Here is a 27,283-nt window from a genome sequence, read left to right on the forward strand (position 1 = left end):
GTACTAGAGGCATGAAAAAAAGCAACCCAAAACCTCAGTGTAACACTGATTTTTCAAAACCTACCTATGACATGACAGTCCAATTAATATTACATTTGTACTGGATAAAAAACTCTAATTTAAGGGTTAAATGATTAAGTAAAAATCCAAGTCTTACTGACAAAGAATTAGCATGGCTTCTGAAAGGAAAGTCTTGCTTTACTATACATTCAGCATTTTCTGAAAATGTCAAGAAAGAATATGAACTGACTGATCTGGTAGACTTTTACTGTATTCCTTTATTCCTTCCTTCCTTCCAAAATCAGATGCTAAAAGTATCTGATTCAATTCTTACAGATTGGTAATTAGAAGTACAAATGGACAATTCTCAGAATAAAGGGAAGACAGAAGAAGATCCCTAAGCATGTGAATGGGACTACTTCTTTTTAACTTATTCACAAATGATCTTAGTTTTGAGATACTGAAGAAGCTAATTCTGGTTTATTCAACATAATGAATACCAAAATGAAGAGCAAATACCAAAATGATTTTTCTAAGCCAAATGATTGAACAAAAGGCAACTACCCACTTTAAATTTAGTATCAGGTTATTGGTAAAAAATAATTAGCTAGGGTTTTGAGCTGATGGTAAACAATATATGTTATGAGGAATATGATGGATAGTTCAATAATCAACAATATGAAATGGCAAAAATTCTTCCTAGGAATAAAATGACCAATATCATGAAGATTATATATTAATACTTGTAAGGGGTGATGCTGATGAGGCTTTCTGCTCTGGTCAGAAAGAACTGTTGTGTAGACAACAAACAGTTGCCACTGAATCTCAAGGCTGGGAAAAGAAGGCCACAGTTTCTTGATTTGAAAAAGCTTAAGATTTAAATCCTAGAACTGTCTCACATGGCTTGATTTCTGTGTTTTGCAATATTGTTTCGCAATATATATATAAAATAAAAATAAAAGATTTTCTCACCCCTATGGGTGTTATGTGTCTTCCTCAACCTTGGATCCTCTAGCAGAGGCCTGGGAGCTTGAGGGAGTTGGGCTGAGAGAGAGTGACTGGCCCAAGGTCACCCAGTTGGCTTTCATGCCTAAGGCGGGACTAGAACACACAGACTTCTGGTCTTCAAAAAAAAAAAAAAATCCCTTCTCACCCCTATGGGTGGTATGTGTCTTCCTCAACCTCGGGTCCTCTGCCAGAGGCCTGGGAGTTTGAGGGTTCTGTGTAGTATCTTAGCTGTTCCTAGCACTGTACTCTTCTGGACAGAAAGCTCTGATGTTGTTCCTGGGATCTTTTGGAGCCACTCTCCCAGTTTGGGGGTCACAGCCCTGAGTGCCCCTACCACCACTGGGACCACTTTGGCCTTCACTTTCCACATCCTCTCTAGTTCCTCCTTCAGGTCCTGGTACTTCTCCAGCTTCTCATACTCCTTCTTCCTGATGTTGCTGTCACTTGGCACCACTACATCTATCACCACCGCTTTCTTCTGGTCCTTGTCTACTACCACAATGTCTGGTTGATTGGCCAGTACCTGCCTGTCTGTCTGGATCTGGAAGTCCCACAGGATCTTAGCCCTGTCATTCTCCATGACCTTCTGTGGAATTGGCCGGTAGTTGGATGGTGGTGTTCCCTTGTTGAGGTATTTCATGATCAGCACTGTCCTACCTTGTGTTAGCTAGCCTGGGTGGGAGCCTGCTGCTAGCAGCTGGTTCATCTGTGCTGCTAGGTGTTCATGCATTGCTGTTAGTTTCTTTAGCCAGTAGGTGTGGATCATGTCCGGGCCAGCTGCTGTCCAGCTCTTCATATTCTTGACCTGCTGTTGGATGTCTGCTACTGTGATGTCGACTGGTTCCTGCTCTGGGAGATTTCTGTGGTCTGCTCTCAGGTCCTGCAGCCGCTTTGCACTGGTGTTATGTGTCTTCTCTTTCTCCTGTATGTTCTTCCAGTACTGTTCAGTTTCTGCTGTTGGTGACTCTGCTGTTACTGTGTTGTTGCACTGCAGTTGGGAGTACACTTTGGATGGTTCTTTGGTGAACAGGGCATTTATCTTCTTGGCCTCTGCTTCTCTAGTGTATCTCCTTAGCCTGGAAGCCATTGATGTGAGCCTTTGTTTAGCAGTCTCTAGGGCTTCAGATGGAGTCAGGCCCTTGTATTTTTTCAGTAGCCGAGTCTTATCCTTAATCTCCGCACCCTGCTGTAGTTCCACCAGCTAACTAACTTCCCTCCGAGTTGCCTTGATCTTAGCCTCCAACCTCATTTTCTGGGGGAGGGGGTGTACTCCTGTTCTTGATCATGTAGCCAAGCATCTCCAGGATTACAGCAGCTGTAGCATATACCAGTTCATTGGTTTGAGTTATAGTGGTAGTAGGGATTGTCATGAGGGCTGTGTTGGCATCTTCTAGCATACTATCTGATGGTACTTCTCCACTGAGCCTTGGCAATCAGTCTCGAGAGTTGACTGTAGCTAGTTTATCCATGATCTTTTGGCTCATGTCAGCTGCTGTGCTTTATAATGGAGGGGGTGGCAGTGATGTTCCAGCTTGTGATGTTCCAGATTCAGGTATTGGCTGCACCTCCAGTTGTTCTTCTGGGTCTTCTTGAGTCTGGGATATAATGTGTAATGTGTCTATCTCAAGTTGTGACAGCAGCTTCCTCTTAACTATGTTGAAGCGTTGGGTAACTAGCTGTTTCTCAGTGTGGATGCAGGTCTTCAGTCCATCCATAGTTCCCTCATGCGTTTCATATAGCCCCTCTCATTAGGTCTGCTGTTGTAGCAGCATTCCATCAACTCCAGGTTCTCTCGTCCATGTATGGTTTGTTCCAGTAGCCCACTTATCATCAGATTGTCCTGGTTCCCCAACATCTGATGTGGACCTTGTTAATCTGGGTGATGTCCGAGCTGGCCTGACTCTCTTAGTTTGTGTCACTCTCATATTTTTGAGGTAGGCAGGTGAAGTGTTAGGGGGTCTTTGCCCAAGGACCCTTACTAGTAAGGTAGGTACAGCCGGGATTTGAACCCCCGTTTCCTGCTCCAAAGGCGGCGTTCTAACCACTACGCTATCCAGCCGCTATCGCTATCCAGCCACTATATATATATATATATATATATATATATATATCTGTATCAGTTTATATATATGTGTGTGTGTGTGTGTTATAAACTGATATACAGTGTGTGTGTGTGTGTGTGTTATATCAGTTTTATATATATAGTTTTTTATATAGTTTGAGATAAATAGATATAGCATTTGTGTGTGTGTGTGTATATACACACACACACACACTGTATATCAGTTTGAGTTATATATATATGCCAATAATATAGAAATAGGGGGAGTTGTATTTTCATCCATTGATGCCAAACTTGTAAAATAGCTCCCCCACCTCAAAAGATTGCAAACAGGGCCATATTATGACTATTGTGGGCCCTAGGCACTTTTGCTTTCATGGCCTCTCTTCCCATAAAAATAATAGTATTAAACATTATATTTTATATGATTTTCAACATTTTCTTCATATTTTTACAGAGAAATAGCGTATAGTAAATCAAATACATGTATTTTGTAATAATTGATTGTTGCCAATTAATTATGATGTCCGTCCCATATCATCAAAGTTACTACATTTCAGTATTCACATTACACCTATAGGTTACTAATAATATTGATTTTATGTTCAATTCTTTTTGCATTTGCCTGTGTTGTTATTAAAAAGCATGAAAACAAGGATTTATTAAAAGGCATGAAAATAAATAACTTCAACTTCATTTTTATTCTTTCCGGTTTAAAAAAAACACACATTTTCATGGGCCCTAGGACCTATTTTGCCTAATGGATATATTGGTCCTGATTGCAAATATATTTAACCAGCTTTTGGTCTGATGGGGAAAAAAAGAACTGCTCAGGAAGAAGGAAGGAAGCTCCTTGTTATTCACAAAATCTATGAATTCCCCTTAATGATACTTATTTGTTTGGCCTGGAGTGCTGTGTGCTACAGGGATTCCCGAATCTCATCCTGAATGTCTATATGACATTTATTTTATGAATCTTTTTATTATTATTGTGAATACGCTCTTCTGTTGACTTTTACCACTTTAAAAATGTTCTTTTCATAAGGAATGAATAAATCCCTCTTAATTTTTGCTACCTGTGTAAAATAGCAGCAGTTGAAACAGAAATAGTCATTTAGGGAGTACTATCATTTTTATCGTTGCTATATGGCCAACAAGTGATGCCTTTAACTTTTCCCAATTTCTTATAAGCTTGTTAATGTTTTTAATTAAAGGATTGTAACTACTTCCTCATATATAATTCAGATCTTTGGCGAAATAGTATCTCTAAACAGTTAAGACTACAGTGCTTAAGGGTGCAACAAGCTGCAACTTTTTCTGAGAAGTGTTTAAAAAGCAAAACTTTTTTTTTTGCTGGGTTTAAACATAAACTTGCTACTTCTAGAAGGTAACTTTAGCTAACTAAAGTAACTTTAAGATAACTTTAGCTGAGGTTGGACAGCTTTCTAATGAGTTAGACTTAAAAAGCAAAGTATCCGCAAAAGACGGTATTTCTGATTATGTACCTGAATTCCTTTTATGCCCCAGTTTCACTTCTGAATTAGCCAATAGCTTTAAACTAGCCGACTGCAATAGTAAATAACAAGATGGGACACCTCTGCCATGTACCCCTAACAGATCTCATCTATTAAATTATGGAACTTAGCAGAGAAGTCAACACGCTAAATAAATTGTAATGTTTTACATTTCTGTTTTATCTGTCTAAATTTGGTATAAAACTTCCCCAGTATTATTCAGTTTTCTTGAAATGAATGCAATTTGGCCAGATAAAGCTGTATTTATTCATATTGTCCCTTACTGGGGGAATAAAACAAACTCAGCTATTTGCATTTCCCAACAGACCTTTAAGGAAGATGTATATTTACTCTCAAGATACAGCAGTTTTCTTCAGAAGTTAAAAATTCCTTTACATAAAAATGGTTACTCTCCTTGCCTCTGATGAGGCAATGGCATAAACTTGCTCTTTAAACTATGTCTTCTTTTCTCTATCCAGTGAGAAAATAATATTGAGTCAACATCCTTTCAAGAGCTGAAAAATCCATTTACATTGTATGAGAGAGAATTTTAATATTATTTTCTCCTGCCCAATTTGTTACATATTGCCTTTTATTCTGTTCTGCCTCCATGCATTTTCTGGTGTCATAAACTGGAAGTAACTCCTAAGCAGTCCCCACAACCAATACTGCAGCAAAATAAAATTTACAAGAGCTATAGCAAAATCTTCCATATGTATAATTAGCACAAAATGACTTTGTAAGTATTCTATTACAAGCAGGATACACATGATACATTCTGATGGGAGCTGGGTACTTAGGAAATACTTGCCCTACATCTTTTAGCTTACATCCCAAAGACCAGTAACATTTAATATAAGTCTCAGTCCTTCAAAGTAGGAAAATCAAGAAACAGGCATAACAGGGATTCCAAGAACACACTTTATTGTTATAGGATAGCATAACATAATTTTGAAAGCCTGTCTGAGTTTCTACTCCATGGTATGCCAAACAAATTAAATGTGGGGCTATTTTGAGTTTCTTTCTCATTCTTTCTTCTTTCTCAGGATTGAGTAATCTTTTCTGAAAGCCCCTCCTTAATGGTTTGCTCATTCCTTTCCCATTCCCAAGACCAGGTCTCATTCCTTCACAATAACTAACTAGAAAGCAACCCATCAACAATTCCTGAACAAGTTAACTAAACAATTTCAACCTTGTTTAAGGACCCTGTATATGAGCCTCAACACTATTTTAAGCTTGTTTAGGAAAATACAAAATGTTTCCATTCACCAAGCCTTATTTTTCTTTACAATAATCACTTCTTTGATTTTCTGCTTGCCACAGATCATTTCAAATTGTTGCTTACGCAGGCAAGCAGATTATTCTCTTAATTTTCATTAAGCTAATTTTTCAAGGTACTTCTACCTTGAGATCATTGTTTTTTGATCAGGTGTAATTGCCCCTTGAGTGTGAGGAAGAACCCCCAGGAAAAGGGAATTCTTGCCTTTCAATGCTTTTTTGTAAATGCCCAGAAAGTTCTGCCAGAAAATAGATCTAATTTAGTTCTAGAATTATAGCTTCTAATAGGGTAAAATTATATTCACAGTGAGTTTAATATTGTGGGAATTTTATGCAGTGAGATATCCAGAAAACTAGGTCCGTTCACTAAATTATTGCAGAATACACCTTCCTTCAATATAATTTCCTGATTTATTTAAAAACAAAACCTATATACAGTATGTGTGCACTAATATTTTAAACAAATATGAAAGACTGCTTGGGAACTATGAATTCCCAAGCAGGCAAGATAAGCCTTCAGTTAGATTTCTTGTCTGTGATCCTTGCTTGCCTTCTCCCAATATTTTACTTTCATTTCATATTGGCCTGGCATAGTTTTTTTCCCCCTGTAAATTAATTTTGCAAGTCTTTCACAGATTCTCTCCATCAAACTAGGCATTCTGTTTGCTCTAAATTAAAAGTAAATATTGCACCACAATTTCTGTAAGCAAGATGCATAAAATGACTAATCCAACAAGCAGAATGTGGCACTACTTCCAATCCCCATTTTATTGCTTCTTTTAGACCAACCAATTCAACTGTAGACGCCTAAGGCCATAACTCTTTGAATTCCCAGTGATGATCAGGATGACGTATGTTGGGAAAAAGCTGCTTTAGACTCTCAAAAGCAGAAAGCTGGGATGTACTAGGGTAAGCTTATAAGATCACTGGTGGGCAAGGAGATGCTTCTTAAATCCCTGAGTTGGTAACAGAAGGGACTACAAACATATTATTTAATTTTTTTCTCACCTGTCCTGAAGATAAGTTTTGGATGTGAATTCTTAACAGTATATAAAATAACATCAGTGAAACAATAACATAAACAATATGGGAATAATAGCAATGTACTTAGAAGAAAAAAACATGGTTAAAACATTTAGCTCTAAAGCATGCTGGTGAAGGGAAATAATATAACCTTTTCAGAAGATGTCACTGAGAGATAAAAAATGTAAAAGTATACAGGTAGGAATGAAGATAAAGAACAACCCATTTTTGGGGAATGCAAGGAAATGAAACTGGGGAGGTGAACTGAGGAGGAAGGGAGGTAATTCCAAGGATGAAAGTCCCTTTACAGCACTTCTTTGGCATAAACTAGAAAGTGAAGAAATCTGCTCAGTGACAACTTTCCTGGGATTTACAAAACTGCAGGATGAAAAAAGGGAGATATACAGCAAGATTGATGGATCGGGCAAAATAGAAATAATTGAAACTCACCAAGTATACCTGTATGATAGCATATTTGAACAAAATGATATCCATTATGAATATATACTGGTGTGCAATAACGTAACACTATTTATAAAAAGGTTAGTACAATGTAGTGTATAATTCAGTCAAAGCACATTAAAGATACAATGGAAATAAACAGCGTAATGGGGCAGCTAACCAGAGGTCCTTTTGAAAGTGATCGCAATTCATGATAATAAAGAATTTCTGAATTTAATGAGAACAAGCAAGCGTGCGGGTACATACTATTTGATTGCTCCTCTTGCCAATGGAAATGGCTGAAAAGACCATCAAAAAATACTTCAATGGCTATCTTGATGTGTGAGCCACAAATTTTGACTATTTCCTCTGTTGGAATTCATGGTTTGTTCTTGGCTTTTAATTCCTGATTTGTCTGGGAGAACAAGCCAGAATTCCAGCTTATATGTTACAGCAGACTAATCATGGAAGAAATCTGCTCAGCTGCTCCCATTGACAGTATAAGCCAGGGGAGCAACACATGCTAGCATATTAGCTTGTTCACAATAAAGCATAATTTTCAGAAAGTTATTTATTCATTTTGGCATGTGAATACAGCAATTGATTTTAATACAGAATAAGACAGTGCAGTGGTTATTGATTATCTTTTATGTCACTTGGTATGCAACTGTATGCATTTTCTAGTGCAAAGTGTAGAGCATCCTAGCAGTCGTTATCACATGCAAAGCTAGTTCAGTATACTTTGTAGAAATATAGGAGGTAGGAGTGTTAGGTATGTTCGCTGCCTTGAGTTATATATAAAAAAAAGGTGGGATAAAAATATAATAACAACAACAACAACAACGTTTAATAATATTTAGTAGAAAGATGACAGGTTAGAAAGAGAATCAACCTTTTAGAATTTGTTTCATTGTTATAGCTCATTTTCCAAAATTGCTGGGCTTTTCAACATTGCACAAAATAATGAAGCTGAGCTGATTTCTAACAGTTTTTTTTACAAAATGAATTATCAGTTTTAGCAATCAATACTTGAGTGATATATCAATAAAATATTTACAACAGTTTTCTCTAAGTGTGATAGTCACTGTAAATTGAATACTGTTCTTCCTTTGAAATTCCCATTTCTGCATATCAATTGTTCTGTCTAAATCCTAGATCCATTTAAGCATATAATCTTTAACTTGCTCAGTTTCTGAGTCATATTTCACCTGCAACTTGCAAATAAGGCTGCATTAGAAGCTAAAAAAGCAGAGTGTTCTTGAGGCCATTTTAATTGGAAATTAAATCTCAAGACGAAAATAATCCCAAGAGACAGCCCAACTTTGCTCTCAATGTTCCCATCTTTCTTTTCTTTGTTTCTGGAATTTCTAGAGCCATTCTTACTAGACCTATCTGCTGCTCTTCCAACAGACAGAAGTAGAGAGAATCAGGGGATTTCTTAAGGCCGTATCATAAGTCATAAGAAGAAAGATTTGATTTGGAGACTCCTTGGTTCATAGCCCAGACTTAGCTCTTATGCCACACTGATATTTTCTTTTACAAATGAGCAGATGCAATATTCCAGAATCTTGCTGGCAGCTACAAACGTCTGAAACTGATCCTCACTAAAAGGACTGTACCATCAAAAGAGTGTTTTATTTTATTACAGGAAGTTATGCATTCATCCATCTAGCTTAGTACTGTTTCTGCCCACGCAGTAGACTGGGTACACTCCAGGTCCCTCCTATTAAATGTTGCATCTTCTGGGACCGAGGAAGCATGCCTTCTCTGTTGTGGCCCCTACCCAATGAAACAGAATCCACCCAGAAATACAGACAGCACCTTCTCTCCTAGGGTTCCAAAAAGCACTTAAGACCTGGCTTTGGTCTTAGGCCTGGTGTTGATGTGTTTGTGGGACCCCTCATTTGGTTTCATTTGTTATGGTTGGATTGTTTTAGTCTGGGCTGCCTGCGGGGTAGAACGTTTTTAACTGTTTTTATTTTGTATTTGTAAACCGCTCAGCGTCTATGGGAGTGGGCAGCTATAATAAATTTAAAATAACAACAACTATTCCATAGTGAAGGGAAGCAGTGTTTCCTAGGCTAACCAGGAGATACCAAAGATTGGGTCAAGACATTCTGCCTGCAAAGCCTATGCCCCACATCACTAAGTGACAGCCCAAGGATTTACTGCATGTAAGTGAATGCTGCTAAATACAAACTGATCTGAAGATACTGTTATGCAAGAAGTTGTTATTTTAAAAGAAACAGTAATATCAGATATTTAAGAGGAAGAGAAAAACTTAATTTCATCTATAAGTTCTTAAATGTGAATAGTTCCTAAGCACTCCACAGCAAAGAGTTATTTGAAGGGTTTCTTCCAAATTAAGAAGAAAAGAAAAGAAAAGAAAAGAAAAGAAAAGAAAAGAAAAGAAAGCATTCATTTGCAGTACATTATGCAACTGTAAATCAAAATTCCAAGCACTGGACAAAGGCCCATTAAGTTGAGTAATTTTTTTTCTGTACGGATGCCACTGTTCAGTGCCTAGAAGGACAGTGATGGAATATATACTGGAATTGAATGTTCTATTCAGAAGTGAATTTTTAAAATAGCCAGACTGTGCATATTAACAACTAGAATTAAAAAGGAAATGGAAGAACAAAGAAGTATCACATGTCCTGCAAGTAATGTATTTCAGGAGTCTTTAAGAGTGCTAATTTGTTTCTAAAGATAACGTCACACTTAACCCGGAAATTGAGGGCAATCAATACCTGATTGTACTCCAACCTATCATTTTTATTCTGTTCCTCCAAGGGGCTAGGCCACATGACCTCATGGTTGGTGCCATTTTACCCTTTCAGTAACTGTAAGGAACGTTTGTTGGAAAGCAGCTGCATTTGAAGACATTTAGAATTCAGGTTTATTGCCAGGTATGTTCTTCATCCATCGCCCACGTGCTCCTTCCACTAACTAGAAACCGAAGCAGCAGCAAAGCCTTCCTATTATGTCTAAACAGGACTTCTGATTTGAAGGTTCCTTAAAAGCTAATAAGACAGCAGAGTTTGAAGGCGGTTTCCTGCTAGGAGTTTGTGTAACAAGACTTTCTTACCACCAAAGCCAAGCTGTGGCAGAGGCAGAAAAGGGGAGCCGGGCCACTATCACCTGCTGTCTGAGAAGCCAGTTCATTGGGCTTTGCTCTTCCTCTAATAATTACCCAACTCTCAACAGCTGTGGCAGAGAGAGATGAAGGTCCTTGAACCCCTCATAACTGAGATGGCGGTGATCTTGCTCTCCTTTCCCCACTCACTCAAGGACAGGACATTTGTATTGATCTGTATGTTGTGCTTTCCAGATAAAAGATATAAACCATTTGACTAAACAAATAGCCCTCTGAATTGCAATGAGGAACCAATGAACCATCTGGTTTCTAGTAAGTAACTCTCTAAGTACAGAACTGAGGTGAAGGAGCCCTCTTGTTTCCAATAAAGAGAATCTGATGTTGAAATCAGATTGAAAAATTAAAAAAATTGTTTTGAGTGAGAAAAAGTAGGAAACGTGTCTGATTCTGTGCACCAAGTACTTATTATTGTATGACTTACGTTATATTAATCTTTGAAGGACCTAATCATGATTGGGTATTACAGGTTAACATGGCATGACAGAGCAAATGCTAGATTAGACTAAAATGAGGTCAGATAGCCCGGTGGCTGTCTTAGTGTACTAGGGGAATCAAGCCATCATATTAGGACATGATGCAGTTTGTTATTTATGTGAACATAGAATCTGCTTTGTTAACTCAGATTTAGAGTTTAACATATTGTGTGAACCCACTCACAGTCACTTTCTGAGTATGAACTCTCAGTGGGTCAGATCAAAGAGTGGGCCTAGTCCTCTGTCAACAATACCAGGTAATACAATTCAATCAGCCATATATAACCATCTCTTTTCCCCCTTTTCTTCAGTATATGCTTTGACTATTCATATAATATGGATTAGCCAAACCTGAAAATATAGGAATAAAGAAGCTTTCATCCATTAAATACATTTAAAATAAGAGAAAGATAAAGTTCCAGTTTTGAACTGTGAGTTGCCTAGATCAGCTTTTTCCCAATCTGATGTTTTCCTCCTACAATTCCCAGAATTCCTGATTAGCACTGCCAAAGGTTGAGTGAGATGATGCCTCAGGTTTGTTACATGCTGATCAATTTACGTTAAACAAACACTGGGATTCTTGCTTAGAATTATCCATGGAGAGAATAATCCATGAGGACTTATAAGTCATTTTTAAAAGTATGTATACAGCTGTAATGAAGTTTAAACAGAAAGTAACTATCATCAGTATTGGAAGCTAGGACAAGGACTAATTGAGAAACTAGAACAGGAATATGATCATTAATTAAAACAAAAGCAAAGATATGAGAACAACAAGAACTCTTTCTAAGACAGAGATCATAAAATAACACCCCAGAATATTGTAGTTCACTGCTCTCTTTTAAAAACTTTTGTTCCAGGTGGTACCCTGTTGGAAAAGCCATTTAATTTTAACTGAATTTACACTGTAAGGGACTCATTCTCAGGATAACACTAGAAAAACCACAGAAATTCAAGTATGGGGTACTTCCAACTTTGCTCCACCAAAAAGGAAGAGAGTGAGAGGTAAGAATTTCCAAGAAGTTTGGATTAAAATTACAAACACAAATAATTTCCAAGTAAACATCAGCCTCACTAAAGGAAACTGAACATACAAACCTACGGTGATAAATTCCCATCTATAGGAAAGGGAAAAAAAACCTTATGCATCTGTGTCAGAAATATTATGAAGTATGAATATTTTTAGAATACAGAATCACAGACAATCATATGAACTGATATGATGTATCTTTGGATCATATTCTGAGAAAGCTAGAAATAAAATCTGGCTGCATTACTATCTGAAATTCCTGACAATACACATCCAGTTTCTGTAATTGACAAGATTATAGTCATCTAATCAGTTGTTGTAACCTGGAGTCTGTTACTAGTAAAAGGATAATTTAAGCCTCTGTGGCAGATTCTCTTCTCTCAAGAGTTTCCCTTCTTCCTCTAATTATAACTGGCTGCTACTAGTCATCATTGTCTGTTCAGCTGCTGTTCAGCTCTGTCCTCAGCACAGCTACTGGTATTATATGCTATAAAATCAACTAAGTCTAGTCACACTCTACCCACCAAAGCATAGCTGCAGTGATGATAGCTTAAGAGAGATCATCTGGGCCTCCTGCTTGGAGACTGTTTGGCAGGCCTGGCTTCTTGCATTCTTTTGAGTATAGTTTCACAGGTGAATAGAGGTAAGTGAAAGCCCGCCTCTCAGGGAAGATAGATGACTCTTTGACCAATCAGACGCAATGCTTTGCCTCTGATGTCACAATCCCAGCCACTTAACTGATTAAAAAAAAACCTAGATGCTCCCGGGGAAACGCTATGTCACAGCCACATGCAGAGTTTGTCACAGGGTCCCATTCAAAGGAAATGTGTACTTACTGGTACTCGGAAAGGAGATGTATTTGATGTATCTGTGGGATTGCTCGTTCCTGAGATGCTCCGTCTTCTAGGAGATCTCTCTGGTGGAACCTCTGAGGGAAGAGGGTAAAAAGAAATAGGGGAGAAAAATAAGCTTTTCCTCAAACTTCCTTCTCATTCCCTACACATTTTTTTTAATGTAATGATATTATTATATCAAGTAACAAAATTATATACATATAATGGAGTTAACAATGTAATGTAACAGTAAAACGAAAAGAAAAGAAATCCTGGAAAATTATAGCAGAGATGAAACAGTTCCAAAAATTTTGAACAAACTGCTCAGAAGTCCATTTTATTTTATTCATTTTGCTCTCCTGTTAAAAAAAAAAAGAGTAACCCAAACTGATTACATCAATCAAATACAGATTTATATATCAAGGGCCTCTATTCTGTTGGCTATTCTTCATGCAGAAAGTCTACCATTCCTGATGTCAGGATACATTTCAAATACTGGGGATATAGGAGCATGCAAAACTCACTCACCTTTATTACAGACACTGTTATACAGTGTTAAAAGAGAAGTTACACTTGTTAGTTCTTCATTTAATAGTTTATGAACTTATTACCTCAGCATTTGATTATTCTAATCATAAAAATAATAAAATAAGTTATAATAAGTTATTGAATTACGAAGTGAATAAAATACTATTATTCACTTAGTTCAATAACTTATTTAGTTTTAAGTATGTTATGTATTCCCTTTTTACTCTTTTCATTTATATTGTACTTTAGTTCATTTTAACTTATCCTGTGTAATTTGTTTAGAAATTCAACTTTTATTGTTTCCTGAGCTGTGTATGCAAGAGGGCATAGTTTGCTCCCAGAACATGTCTGTATTTCCCCAAAGTCTTCCATTTTCCACTGGAATGGGCCACTGCAAACATTCCAGTGTTGGTTTATCACTTTCTAAAAGTTAATCTCCTGAAGCAGGAAGTGGCTGGCAGCATTCCTTAAAAGTTTGGTGGATATTGCTTAAATTTTCACCAAAATATAGCATTTAAAAACATGCTGCACATTGAGACCAAGGGGGCAGGAATTTTTAATATAACCAAATTTGATTACCAAATTTCAAAAAATGAAACAGATACATTGGGGTTAAACTTTGGTTAAAAATTCAAATCTGTTCTCAGCTAAGTGCTTTATAAATGTCAGAATTTCTTCCAGTTCAAAGATTTTGAAGGTTCCTCTGAACTATCTAGTTTTGCACTACTTTGAAGGAACTTCTAATTCTTAATGTCTATGTGTTTGAGATAGAACATGGTTTCTCTGTTTCAGCTGATGCTTAACACGAATCACAAAAATAGGAGGGGTAGACTTCCATGAGGTCTGGGGTGGGCCATTTCCCCCTTCATGGGAAAAATGGTGCTTGTAGGATCTCACTGTTTTCATCAGGATGATGAAAGCATGTTGCACTGTGAGCTCTGCCCTTTTTGTGTAACATCACAACTGTGGTGACTGCAACTCACAACCATGGTGATAGCTGTTGGGGAAAGTGCCCAGCTGCAAAGCTACAATATCATGCTATCACTGCTGAGATTCAGCAAAGGTGACAGGGTTCCTGTTCCAATGTTCCTGAAACATCATAACAAGTTCCCATGCCATGGTGGTGCTGACACGTGTTGAACAGGAGGGAGCTGCTGCTATTAGTTTGTACCAGGCAGGAAGCTGGATGATGCGAGTGCAAAGGAATTCATGTTTGGACTAACTTGCCTGGCCAAGGTCATTACCCGAAGATTGCCAGCAACCATTTGGAACACCTGCAGTGGAATGGAAGTGTACTGACACTGGGGGGGAGGGGTCTGGGTTTGCTCATGGTTTAATTGGGAGAAATCCCGTGCTCTTGGTATTCTCAGCTTTGCCTGTGATTCTGCATACTATTCATCATTAAATTAGATTTCCATAGAATTTTATGTGAGTCTGATTGTTGATTTGGATAGGCAGTCATTACAAAAGGCTTCTGAGTTTGTGTTGTATGGTTATTAAGGGCTTAATTTCTAATTTGCTGCTTCTTGAAGTGGGGCTAGAAACTGAGATAAGCTTGGGAACATCAGGCACAGCTGAGATCTTCTTCTTTGACTGCTGAGAACTTCACAGCAAGGAACAGGCTTACAAGCCAGGGCAATGGTTGAAGGGGGTGGCAGGGAGGGAAGAGAATCTGCTGGCAAGGTTATGGGCGGGCAGCCTAGCGGGATATGTTGCACAGGGACATCAGTGGCACAAGTGGGTGAAGGAAACAGGGAAAGGCCTGGCAAGATTTGGGTGGGTGGGCTAGTAGGGTATGCTGCAGTGGGATTGCAGGGAAGAGGAGGGTGGGAAGGCACTGAGAAGGTAGGGTGGTGCACAGTCATGGCAAAGCAGGAGTAGGCAGAGGGGCACTGAGCAGTAGCTACCCAATTTACACACTCACCTGTAAAATCACTCTAGGAGCTCTCCAGATGTGGTTCTGGCCAAAACTGGGAACAACAAAATGTTCCAGGTTTTATTTCTGCCAAACCACAGCCAATCAAAAATGGATGGGCAGAACCCCCAAAACGCACTCATTTGGTTCAGATTCAAAACAAAACCTATTTTCTGTTTTACACACACCCTATTTAAAAGCAACAATAACATCAGGACCAGTTAACCAAATGACAAATGGGTGTCCAGAACTGCCTCAAAGTAAATGAAAATTGGTTTTAAATGTATACAAAGATTTTAAAACTTCTTCATAGAGATTACCTGCAATTCACAAACACTCCCTTAAAGCCAAGATGAACAGAGTTATTTATGTCCAACACAATCTCTGAAAAGGGTAGCTCTAATATAAATTGTGTTGCAGACAATTTGATGAAGACTGAAGTTTATTCTTGGACTAATAGGATCAGAACAGACAGGTGCCATCCAAAATTATGCATTGATTTTAAGTAAATCCAGCTGTTAAATAGCATTTATCCTACTGTATACTATCAAAAGACTTACAAATTTGAAGAAAAAAATTAAAAAATCTTTCTACAATTAGAGAAATTTCGAATTTTGCCCTTTGTCCTGAGAATATGAACCAGCCTATCAAACTACCAATTATATAACCTGATTTGCCTATAGAAAATGATTTTTTAAAATTATATATGATATATACATAGTTTACATAAACAACAACAAATAGGTACCTTTAGAGCAAATGCAACCCATTTCAAATTTGATAAGCTAAACCAAAAGAAATTCAGTTCCTTTCCTTTCCTATTGTCTATTCAAAAACTGTTATCTTGTGAAATATTAAGAGCCTCAAGAGGATGATGCTGGGATGCTGTCCAAAAACAAGCCCCAACTCTTCTCCTTCTGGAAGCCAAGTGGATGGGGCTGCCTGAAGCCAAGTGGATGAGGCTGCCTTTCATCCCCTAGCAACCAAGTGGATGTGTCATAATGCTCACAGACTACTCAAGACAATGGCTGGGTTTTACCCTCCTCTCCCACTACACTTTGCAGAGAGCAAGGAGGAAGCACACAAGAGACCACCACAGCTATTTAATCCCTCTTTCCAAATTAACATCCTCCTCACCCGTTACTTTCAGGCCATTAACAGGCGCCCAATAGCTAGCACTCTTTCGTTGTAGACTGTTTTCCTATCCAGAGCCAGATTCGCTTCCCCTCAAAAGAGTAATGACAAAAGCTGTTGCTATATGCTATATTTGGATGGTACTAAAATACAGTATGTATCTTTATTCCAATTCAGACATAATCACATATCACAGAGAGACTTATCTGATACTTACTATCTTGCTTATCCAGGAAAACTGCCTGCCATCATCACAGCATTTCTGTTCTGTTAAACTTTGCAGTTGTACCTGAAGAAACGTAAGGATAGATCCTACACCATACAATATCAATAGTTGAAAAATGGTAGTTCAAATTTTACCAGGAGAAAGATAGAGGAAAATAAACAGTTACGTATTCCTACCTATCAGAAATATGACCTTGAGAAAAACTCAGAAGGCGGGTTGTGAGGTTCAGATTTCAGAAAGCCTACAAATGAACTATACAGAGTAATAAAATATTTCCAGACAAAGATGCGATAATACTTCAAGATCTGAATGCAGGGACCATATATATATATATATGGTTATGGTTATGGTTATATATATAGTTATGGTTATACACACACACACACACACACACAGAGTACATCAAGCAAGCAAGCTGAAGCTGGCTGTTCTAGCTTCTTGTAACTGCATATTAACATGTTTAAAACAGCGGCAGATGCTGTTTCTATGTCCTTAAAAATATTTTTTTTCCTCCTGCTGGAAAAACTATGCTCTCACAATTTGAACAAAACTATCTCCCTCCTGTTCCCATTGATGCTACATTGTGCTTTTGTATTATTTTTACCTGCTATTAAAACCAATCTTCCTCTCCCTTTAAGTATATGAAGTAACTACAATGGTGTGAGTCCCTAAAACAGAAGAAATGGATTTTCTTGTCTTTCCAAGTCAGCAAGAGCTTAAAACTTGAATTGGTTCACACCCCATGGCTACTACATGAATCAGAATGCTCTGCACAAGTTCACAAATTCATGTGCATATACATACACACACTCACAGACTGAAAAGATGTGAAACTAGCCTTAATATCTGCAAATGGTTTGTTTTTGTGCAAGAGTAATAAACTGAAAAATGTCTACTTTCTACTGATAATTCACAAAACAGTAGAAGCTCTTTGTAGCAAAGTTGCAAACACACCTTCCCCTTTTAGCACACACATGAAGACTGGCAGTCGCAAAACAATGTTTCTATTGTATTAGTTGAGAATTTATAGAATTTGTGTCTTGCCCTAGTAGTTCTGGTAACAACTCTCCTCGGCAATCAATATTACATCCCACTTTGCATATAGGGATGGGGGAGACTGAGAGATAGTAATTTGCATGCAGCTACCTATGGAGTTTGTTTCAGAAAGGTTTGAAGTGCCATGGGAAAATATTCTCGCTGCTGTATTTCAATAACTCTTCAATAACAAAGCAGAATGAGGCTGCTTCACCTCCAATCCAAGACTAACAAGCATAGTCTAAAGAGTTATCAGCAGGGTGATAATAAAATATGAGAATTATATTTGGGCATTAAAGTGTAGCCCTTGGAACACCAGATGATGTGCTATCAACCCTCTATATCTAGCCAATACGCAGGTGGATTTCCAGTATATAGACGCTCAGATTTAGGAATCATTAATCATTTTCTTTGACTTGGAACCAGAGCTGTTCTGATAGCCATCTATTTATGCATCTGACTCTTTGTGTTTCCAAACAGAATTGATCCAATGTAGCCCATGAATAAGAGAGAGAGAGAAGAAATTAGAGTACAAGAGGAACTGGAATACTGTTCTCATGGCCCAATTCTCATGAGAATTTCAGGAATTGAAATCTGCACAAAACATAGCCACAGAGCACACGATTTCTGTTATAAGAGGAGGTGGACTTATTGTACAAAGAGGGAAACATAGGCCAGACAATGTTCAGAGGATTGCCACAGTAGAACAAATAATTCTGATAAAGCAGCAGTATAGGAAGGATGGGGAGATAAACAGAAATTGGCCTGCCAAGCTCAGTATCAAAACAAGAATTAATGCAGTTAATTGACTAAAGTGAACAAATCTGGAGATACTAACAGAAGTTCACGTGCTAATAGTAGTACAAAATGGGTCAGCTACAGAAAGAGGCAGGAGGGACTAGAGGTTCTAGCATGTGGATTGAAGTATGGAGCCTCTTAATTTTTCCTAGATTGTTACATGCCTAAAAATCAGGCCAACTTCCATTCAGCTGCTAATATCAATAAAAGTTGTCACAAGTTAATCAGATGTTTATTTTCAGCCAAGATCTACACAGCAGCGTAACAGTTCGTTCATTTGCATTTCTGATGAGTGTAAGTAGAAACCATGTTCCTTATCTTCTCTCTATTTTCAGAGTCTGCTGAAAAGTAAAGGCCAATAGACATAAACTAAATTACAGTTCAGTGGAGGAAACCTACATGTGGAGTACTGTAGCAATATTATCAGCACAAAATGTAAGAAATTGATTGTTATAGAAATATTTCAATCTATTATAAAGCTTTAATAGCAAGTGAAAGGGGGAGAGGGTAAGGCCTACCTTCAACTGGGATTGCAGTAGTGAAGAAAGCACTCAGTAGGGCTGTGCAAAGCATTCTGAAGAGGTGCTTTGCAAGGGTGGATGCAGAAATGAAGCACCTCTCCTCACTCTTCCAATGGTTAAAGTGGCTGCATGGTTTGCAATGATCACTTGATTTCTTTGAGAGCTGCCCTTAGTTATTTGCGCATTTCTCTGCATGCAGATGACACTTCTGCTGGGACCACCAGCAAAATAGTTGCGCATTCACTCACGTGCCGAGATAGCTGATAACAGATTTAGAGGTAGCCAATGGAATTGCTCAAAGAGAAAGGTTTTACTCATCTACCCGATCACTGCAAAGCATCTCTTTTCAATGTTTGGCACAGTCCTGGTGTTTAACCTTTTTTCTTGGATGCCATTCTCTTCTTAAGGAACCTTGCTCCTAAGCCTCCTGTTTGACCAGGAGGACAGAGCTGTGGACTTCTCCTGATTGAATCCCCTTCTGGCTGCTTTTAAAGTATTTTAAAATGAGGGATGTGATATCCAACTGTTATATTCAGGGTATTGTTTCTTCAACTGTCACATATTACAGCTGTTTTGATATCCTGCTTGGCTATTTGGTGGTATAAAGATACCTTTAAATGAAGCAATACGCTTTGAATAATGGGAAGAATAATGTAGACCTAAAGCTCACATACACAATGTTAAAAAATAGATTACCTTCTTTATAACTCTACAAGAATCATATTCTATGACAGCTCAGGAAAGACTTTATACTTGAAACGTTATTTTAGGACTCCCCTTCATTGTTTTCTGTAGAACATTATTGTTGCCTTTTTTTTTTTTTGGTAGTGAGATACTCAAAAGTATTTTTTTTAATTATCTAGAGTATAACAATAGTCAAGGAAATAATAGTCTCAAGCAGTATTTCTCAAGCTTTCTGCAACCATGGACTGTGAAATAAAATATTCAGAAAAGGCGGGAAAAACCCAAGTAAACCAACCCTCCCTCCCTTCCTTCACATTATTAGGCACAGGGGAGTCCACGTTCTTGGCAAATGAGATAATGATTATACCTGCATTTGTTCTGGAGTATACCTTCCCATCCCCTCCATCTTAAAGACCCGTTTTAATTCAATCTTGTACTTAGCAATCTAAAATTATTTATTTACCATTTGAGTCATTCTCTATACCCCACGCTGGGTAATAACTACTTTGGACTTCATCACATAAAAAACAGAGGACAAATGGAGCTTCAGCTGAGATACTCACTGTCATATTTCCCATTTCTATTTTTCTTGCAGCATTGCTGGCGCAGCCCCAAAAGACCACTGTTCTACTTAGCACAACAATGTGAACTAACCGTTGGTAACTGGACTCAAGACCTATTGTTACTGTCAATTTTATGAATTTTCTGCTTGTGTTACTATTGGTAGATGTCAATGAATAAATTTGTACCCACTGGTCCATTTTCCCAAACCAAGCAGGAATTCAGTATGATAAACAGCAATAAAAATAAACATTAAAAACACCCAACTTGGGTAAACTGGAAAAAGTACAAACAGCAATTTGGGAGAAGCAAAATGCCCTATTCATTGCCACTAGTCTGCAAGCTCCACATAGAAATTTCTCTTGTTAAAAAAATAGTTGTGTGATGCCACAATGTATAACATCAGAGCACTTAATTGGCAGTGAATTGCGGGAGACTGGGCTGATGCGATGAGCAGACTCTGCCAGCTCGTGCTGAATACAGGGGTTTGATGGATTTACATCCTGCCTTTCATTCAGGAGCTCTAGCTCTTATTTTTCTCATTACAACAATCCTGTGAGGTGAGTTGGGCTGAGAGAGGAGGACTGGCTAAGGTCTCAAGGACAGCTTCAATGGACTTGACCCTGAGTCTCCCTGCTGCCAGGCCAACACCTGAACCACTACATCACAATGGCAAGCAGGTTCCGGCCAGCTGGCTGGCAGAGACCATACACAAACTGTGGACCACGATGATCACCAAGGCTCTAAACAGCATCATGTAGCTTAGAGTAATAGAGACAGGAAAGGACCTCGTGATGAGGTGGCACTCTTGATTGCAACTGAGAGTAAATATGGTGCAATGGTTAAGTGTTGGAATAGGAATGGAAATGCCCAGGTTCTAATCCAACCTCAAAGATGGAAGCTCACCAGATGACTCAGGGCCAGTCACACTCTCTTAAACCAACATACCTAACAGGGTTCTTGTTATGGGGAAAACAGGAGAAGAAAGCATTATATATGCCACTTGGAGCTCCTGAATGAAAGGCAGGATATAAGTCTCAGAAATAAGTAAGTTACTCTCAGCATTTGGCTGGCCTTTTTTGCAGCTTGGAAGTTAAGCAGTATGATTCTGGTACTTGGAGGAATGGAGATATCAGAACTGTGGAATCAACTAGAAAATTGATATTTTTCCCCATAAGAAGCCAATAGCAAATCACTTTTGTACACTTGCCAAAAAACTGTTCAACAAAGCAATGCTGGGTTTGGTGGTTGCCCAGTAGCATAGCTCTGTCCTTAGATGTAGTTTTCCAACCCAGTTTAACTATCTTAAATCAAATTACTATAATGGAAACATACCCACTAGCCATGTTAAAATCTGTTCCAGGTGACATCCTGCAGATATCTGACTTACTTCTCTTCAACCAGAGATATATGTATATAATATGTATATAATTGGCACAGAGAAAAAAAAGCTAATTTCTCAAATAACGTTTACCATGAAATATATCCAAATGATAGAAGGCAACATAAAGATACAAGCCTTGATTCTCTGGACAGCCATTCAGTGGGCTTTGGATGCAACAGACTAAATTTTAGTTCGGACTTCATTTCCAAACAATGGGCAAAGTGTTCAGTTTCCAAAATAGCCTGGACAACTGGTTCATGTGATTTGCATCAATTTGCATGATTTACATAATTATACAATCATTTAACTTAATTTGCATAATTACAACACTATCACAGACAAACATAAATGTTGTAAAAGATAAGTTATACAATTACTAAACTATAGTAAATTGACTCAAATGATATAAACTGATGCAACAAACAGAAATTTGATTTAACGGACATTCAAATTCAATAAACATCTCTGCCTCGAAATGGTCAATTAAGTATTTTAACAAGCGTAACAAAATAAGCAATGTTAATGTGAGCAGTAATGTAAACACGCCTTCCCAAATGAACTGCCACTCTCCAGCACATAAAGAGACTGGGGGTTTCTCAGGTGAATCTTCCCCTCCCCTGATGTATTGTGCTGAGACCTGCAGAACTGTGTTGCAAAATGGGCACCTATCCCATTGTTGCCTAGGCAGTGAAGAGGCAGGCTTCCTCCCTGACCAAAAACAGTGATGACATCTTGGGGAGGTGAGGATATCTGCGTATCTGTGCCTGAAGGCAGAATATATATCTCAGTTCTGAATTCAAACAATTTGCTTTATATGCAAAACTCAAATTTAATTCCTGGCATTTCTAATCTAAGATTTTTAGATGAGAAGGATGGGAAAAGCAGCCACTTGCAATCTCACTAGAGTAGACCTGACACAACATTAACAACAGGTAGTATGTTCTAGAACTGAGTGTACAGATGGATAATTCTGAGATCTGAATGGTCCTTGGGAATGTGTTCTCTTGTAAAGAGAGTCAACATTTCTGGAAGAAGTTTGAAAATAATGGCAACTTTTCCAAGAGATGAAAAAATAGATTAGAAATGAAACATTTCCATTAGCAGTATATTTAACACAACAATGTTGTGTGCAGATTTGCAAGTTTCTTACATAAAAGAGAGACTGCAGACTATATAAGCAACAATTCTGGTACGCATTTTTATATTGCAATTGTATGCTTCACAAGAGTCTGATCCAATATGGAACTTCTTATACTTCCTAAAACAAAATTTAATGTGACTAGTTCTTGGTTTTAACTTTTTACCCAATTTACCCAAAAGGTCATAAACTAGTACTGGCCATTTTTTAAAAAAAACTTAAGTGCACTACCTGGATGTAGATAATACTGGTGAACTAGAATGTCTTCAATGAGGCCTTTAAATTTTTTACATTATTATAATTCATTACAAATTAACATAGCACCCCCTAAGTACATGTTACTTTACACATAAATGTTTCAGGAAAATGTGACACAAGCCAGAAATAAATTTCCTCAGATGAGTGGATTGAAAGTGGTCAGATTCTTGCAGGCTAACAGAATTGGGGAGCACAAGACTAAGTGGAGGGATGGCATAAAGTTCAGAGGTATAGCTGGGTCAACTGTGCTACACTGCCTACCTGCCACTTAAGGTTATGAGTACACATTTAATAGAGAACATTTAATGTTAAGCCAAAGAGAAAACCACGCATGTAGTCCTGAGACTATTCTCATCCATAAAAACAAAACACTTTTAATGACATTTCTGCAATTTTTTTTCAAGGTTTGAAATAAGTATTCCAAGCCTACCGTACCAAGAAATGACAGGAGGCTTCGCTCATCTTCTGTGCTGCTATCCAGCCACTCGGCCGCATCTCCAGGAGAAAGAAGACTCATTCTCCATCCAGAAAACTTTTCCATACAGTAGACAATGGCAGAATAAATCTGGGAAGGGAAAGGGGGGAAACGCGGAGGGTCCTGGGAGGCCAGTACTTAGGTTTTTGGCTGAACCAAATCAAATGAAATGGAGAAAAGAAAGTGTAACGTGGCCTGGCCTCTGTCTCCCTAGCTGACGGACCTATCTGATTAAAAGACAGAGGCAGCAGAGAAGATTTGATGTCAGTTTCTCAGCTCAAGCAGGAAGAGTAAAAATAAGATGACAGGCTGGTGGCCTCCAGTTTAAAAATGACAAAACAGCATTTAAAAATGTAAAGGCATGGCAAGACAAAGGAAGATGATCCCACAACAGCAAAGATTAGCAAAGCCATGCAGGTTAATAAAGTGTAACATGTGACTGTCCCCCTTTTAGGGGAAAAATAATCTAAAATTCTAGTAGCTTTGTTTTTCAGTTTTCTGAAGAAAGCTTACAGATCATTTAGAATCCTGCCAACAACAGCGAGGCTTGCATCGCCACCAGACCTTTTCTGCTCCAGCTACAATTACAATAGCATCCGACTCTCTTACAACACATTTGCTCATGCAATGGCAGGTTGATCAATCTGTGAATAGGAAGAGTCCCTCCCTCCTTCCCTCCCTCCGGCATGGCAGCTGCATTGATCGACAATAATGGAATCTGTTTCTGACTGCCAACAACAGCATTAAGGATATTAGAACAGCTCCTCTTCATCAGAATGAGAAGCAGCCGACACAACCCTGGTTCGACTTTGGCCTTCTTGGTTAATAGGGCTCCCCCCCATCCTTTGGGAAGGACAAAGAAAAGGGTCAGGAAGAATAAGTCCTGTTAGGAGAATCAAAGGAGTCACCGCTACAGAAACAAGGTCCAATTAGCTCACAAAGAAGAGAGCATGAGAAGGCTGCCTGCGCCTGTTCTGTAGCTGTGCATTGGGTGTATCCTGTATCTTTTTGCAACACAAAACTGGGGGTGGGGGTGGGGGTGGGGAATATGTTTTATACGACCTAAAGGGTCACTTTGCAGGTTTGTACAAATGAAAGCAAGGATGAGTCTTGACAAATGGGAGACGTCTGGGCCTCACAAATCAGAAGCGTCTTTCTCCCTCTGAGACCTGTGCTGATGTTCTGAGAAAAATCACTCTCTTTAAAGGAACAGGAGTCATTCTTATTATTTTAAAACAAATCTGCATAAAACAAACCTCCACTTTTTACTGCATGCTACTAATCACCATTACAAATAACCTTTTGGCAGGGAATTAATTAACAACATAAATGAGGCTCAGCAGAACAATAAAAAAAGTACATTCAAGCTAGGAAAACATATGGGCAGGGAGAGATGCCATCAATTCTCAGCAGGGGAAAAATTCCAATTATTTCACTATTCTGCAGCATATAACATCAGAATATAGAGGAAAATATTTTTAATAACACTCTGGCCAGCGCTCTCAAACTCACCAATTAATGAGAAGGGGCAGGGATAGAATGTGGGAAACTGGATCAATTGTAGAACCAAAGAATAAGTGCCTCCTTTCTTCAATGATGAGGTCCTTAAGTGGAGGGGACACCAGGAAAATACCCTGGCCCATGTGTTTCCCTAAGCCTGGACTATATTCATAAGCATCTCCCTCCTCAACAGAGAAATACTACATTCACTATACAGTACTGGCGGCGAGGAACTAGGTAATCAATTGAGCAGCAAAAATTTGGTAACTTGGTGATCAACCAAATCTGACTGGATTAAGAATGAGCCGTTATCAAGGGGAAAAATGAACACAAAAAGTTGATTTTCCCTGTTTAAATCCTACCAAGTGATCACTCTCTAAAGCACATTCTCTTTAGTCTAAGTTTATAGTGGTTGGTTCTTTTTGATTTCATCACAGATTTTTCTACAATTTAGAACTTGAAATGAGAATGACTTTTCCTGAACCATACAGCAAGGTAGCCAATGCAGCCTTGTAATCCAGATTTTTTTTTACAAAGGCACTCTTGATTGTTCGTATGTCTCATGGAAAATATAACAGATGATGGAATGAAACTTCAGGTACATTTCAAAATCACTGATTTGTTAAAACTTTATGTGAAACCAAATTCCTAGAAAAATCTAGGACATGTCTCTGAAATACTCAAACTTCAAATCCTAAAGTATCAGTACATATATTAATAGATATAAACATGTTTAAAATGTCTAAATATCAATATGCACAGCATAACCATCGATTGTTTTTAGAAATGTCACATCTCTGACATTTAGGAAGAGTCTAAGCAGCTTTTGTTTTCCTGTGGATTGAGAAGCTGAATTTCTGATAAATGAAGCTTCACAGAAGTTTGGGTATAAGCATTTTATAATGCAGTCTGGTAGTATGATCATTCATAATGCATGCAAACACTAGAGCTTTGACAGCCATGGAAAGAGACGCTTTGTGTGCACAAAAAGCAGGAGTGGTACTATTAAAAAGTAAAGTGCATTATCTTTCTAAGCATTAAGAAGCCACAAAAGGTGGAGACATGGAGCTGACTCAAACCAGTCCAAGAGGTCTTCACTGACCAGCTCTGCAGTGGTCAGTATTTTTTTCATGATAATATGAACACTCAATATTGGAACATCACTAAGGCAATCTGTATGAAAATGTCTAAAGCTAACTGAGTGCTGAAGGAAGGTGATCATTTAGCATAGTTTTTCTCCTTCCAAGTTATCAGGTTGGGCAGCCAAAGCGTAGAATGCTTACGCATAAAACAACACAGGATTTTAAGAAGTCTGTAGGGTAACAGTTACTCTGCAACATATAGAAATAAAACTATACCATGAACACCAAGCTATATACCCCCCCTGGGCACTTTAGTTAAAGGAGGGATACAGAATAGCCATGGAAACTAAGAAACGCCTGAAAATGTAATATAGTATTGAAGTGATTGATCAGCTTAACGAAACACTACATTCCATGTTCTCCAAAACCTCACTGATGTTGTGTGACTCTGGACTGCTTCCAGTTGTTTTCACTTCACCTAACAACCCAACAGCTCCTTGGTACATTTCCATAAATGAATGTGTTCCTCTTCAACGCATGCGTTCTCTTTTCTTACCCCTGCAAACCTGACAAGTTGTACTAAATGAAATACACCAAATGAGCTAGATGTTATTACTGTTAAGGGTGGTTATTACTGTTAAGGGTGGAATATGTTATGTCAGTCATGAATCTGCTTCACCCTTCTCCTTTCAGATGGAAAGCAAATCAGAAAGGGGCTGGAACCATGGAGTACAAATTTCCTCTTATGCAGTGTTATGACTGCTCTAGCTTCATCAGTTTGGCAGATGCGAAGTAGCCCCTCAGCAAGGAAGTTAAAAGCAAATCTTGCTCTTCCCAAATGTCATAGATCACAAAACCTCATTGGCTTTTGTGGGGGGGGGGGTACCTTCAAGTCAGTCTTGACTCCTGGCAACTGCCTGGAACAGTCCCTGCAGTTTTCTTGGCAAGATTTCAGAAGTGGTTTGCCATTGCCCGCTTCCTAGGGCCGAGAGAGAGTGATGCCCAAGGTCACCCAGCTGGCCTCGTGCCCAAGGCAGGACTAGAACTCATGGTCTCCCAGTTTCTAGCCTGGTGCCTTAACCACTACACCAAACTGGCTCTCCATTAGATCTTAGGCACCATCAAAGGATAAGGACTAAGGCAGCACTTATTGTAATTATGTCTAATCTTACTGCTTTGGTGAAATATCCAATGGTATAATTCCCACATTAACCCACAGCATGTC

The 27,283-nt window shown here is 38.4% G+C and overlaps 1 protein-coding gene across 1 annotated transcript in view; it reads right to left on the reverse strand.

The window, feature by feature from the left end:
* The window catches only part of RASAL2 (RAS protein activator like 2), a 209,094-nt gene that overhangs the window by 55,092 nt on the left and 126,719 nt on the right, over positions 1-27,283 (reverse strand). Inside the window, exon 4 of the mRNA XM_063298479.1 lies at positions 12,823-12,914. Within this exon, the coding sequence (XP_063154549.1) occupies positions 12,823-12,914 (92 nt within the window). The remainder of the gene's footprint in view (positions 1-12,822; positions 12,915-27,283) is intronic.

This window comes from Candoia aspera, chromosome 3, assembly GCF_035149785.1.
Source record: "Candoia aspera isolate rCanAsp1 chromosome 3, rCanAsp1.hap2, whole genome shotgun sequence".
Taxonomy (NCBI): Eukaryota; Metazoa; Chordata; class Lepidosauria; order Squamata; family Boidae; genus Candoia; species Candoia aspera.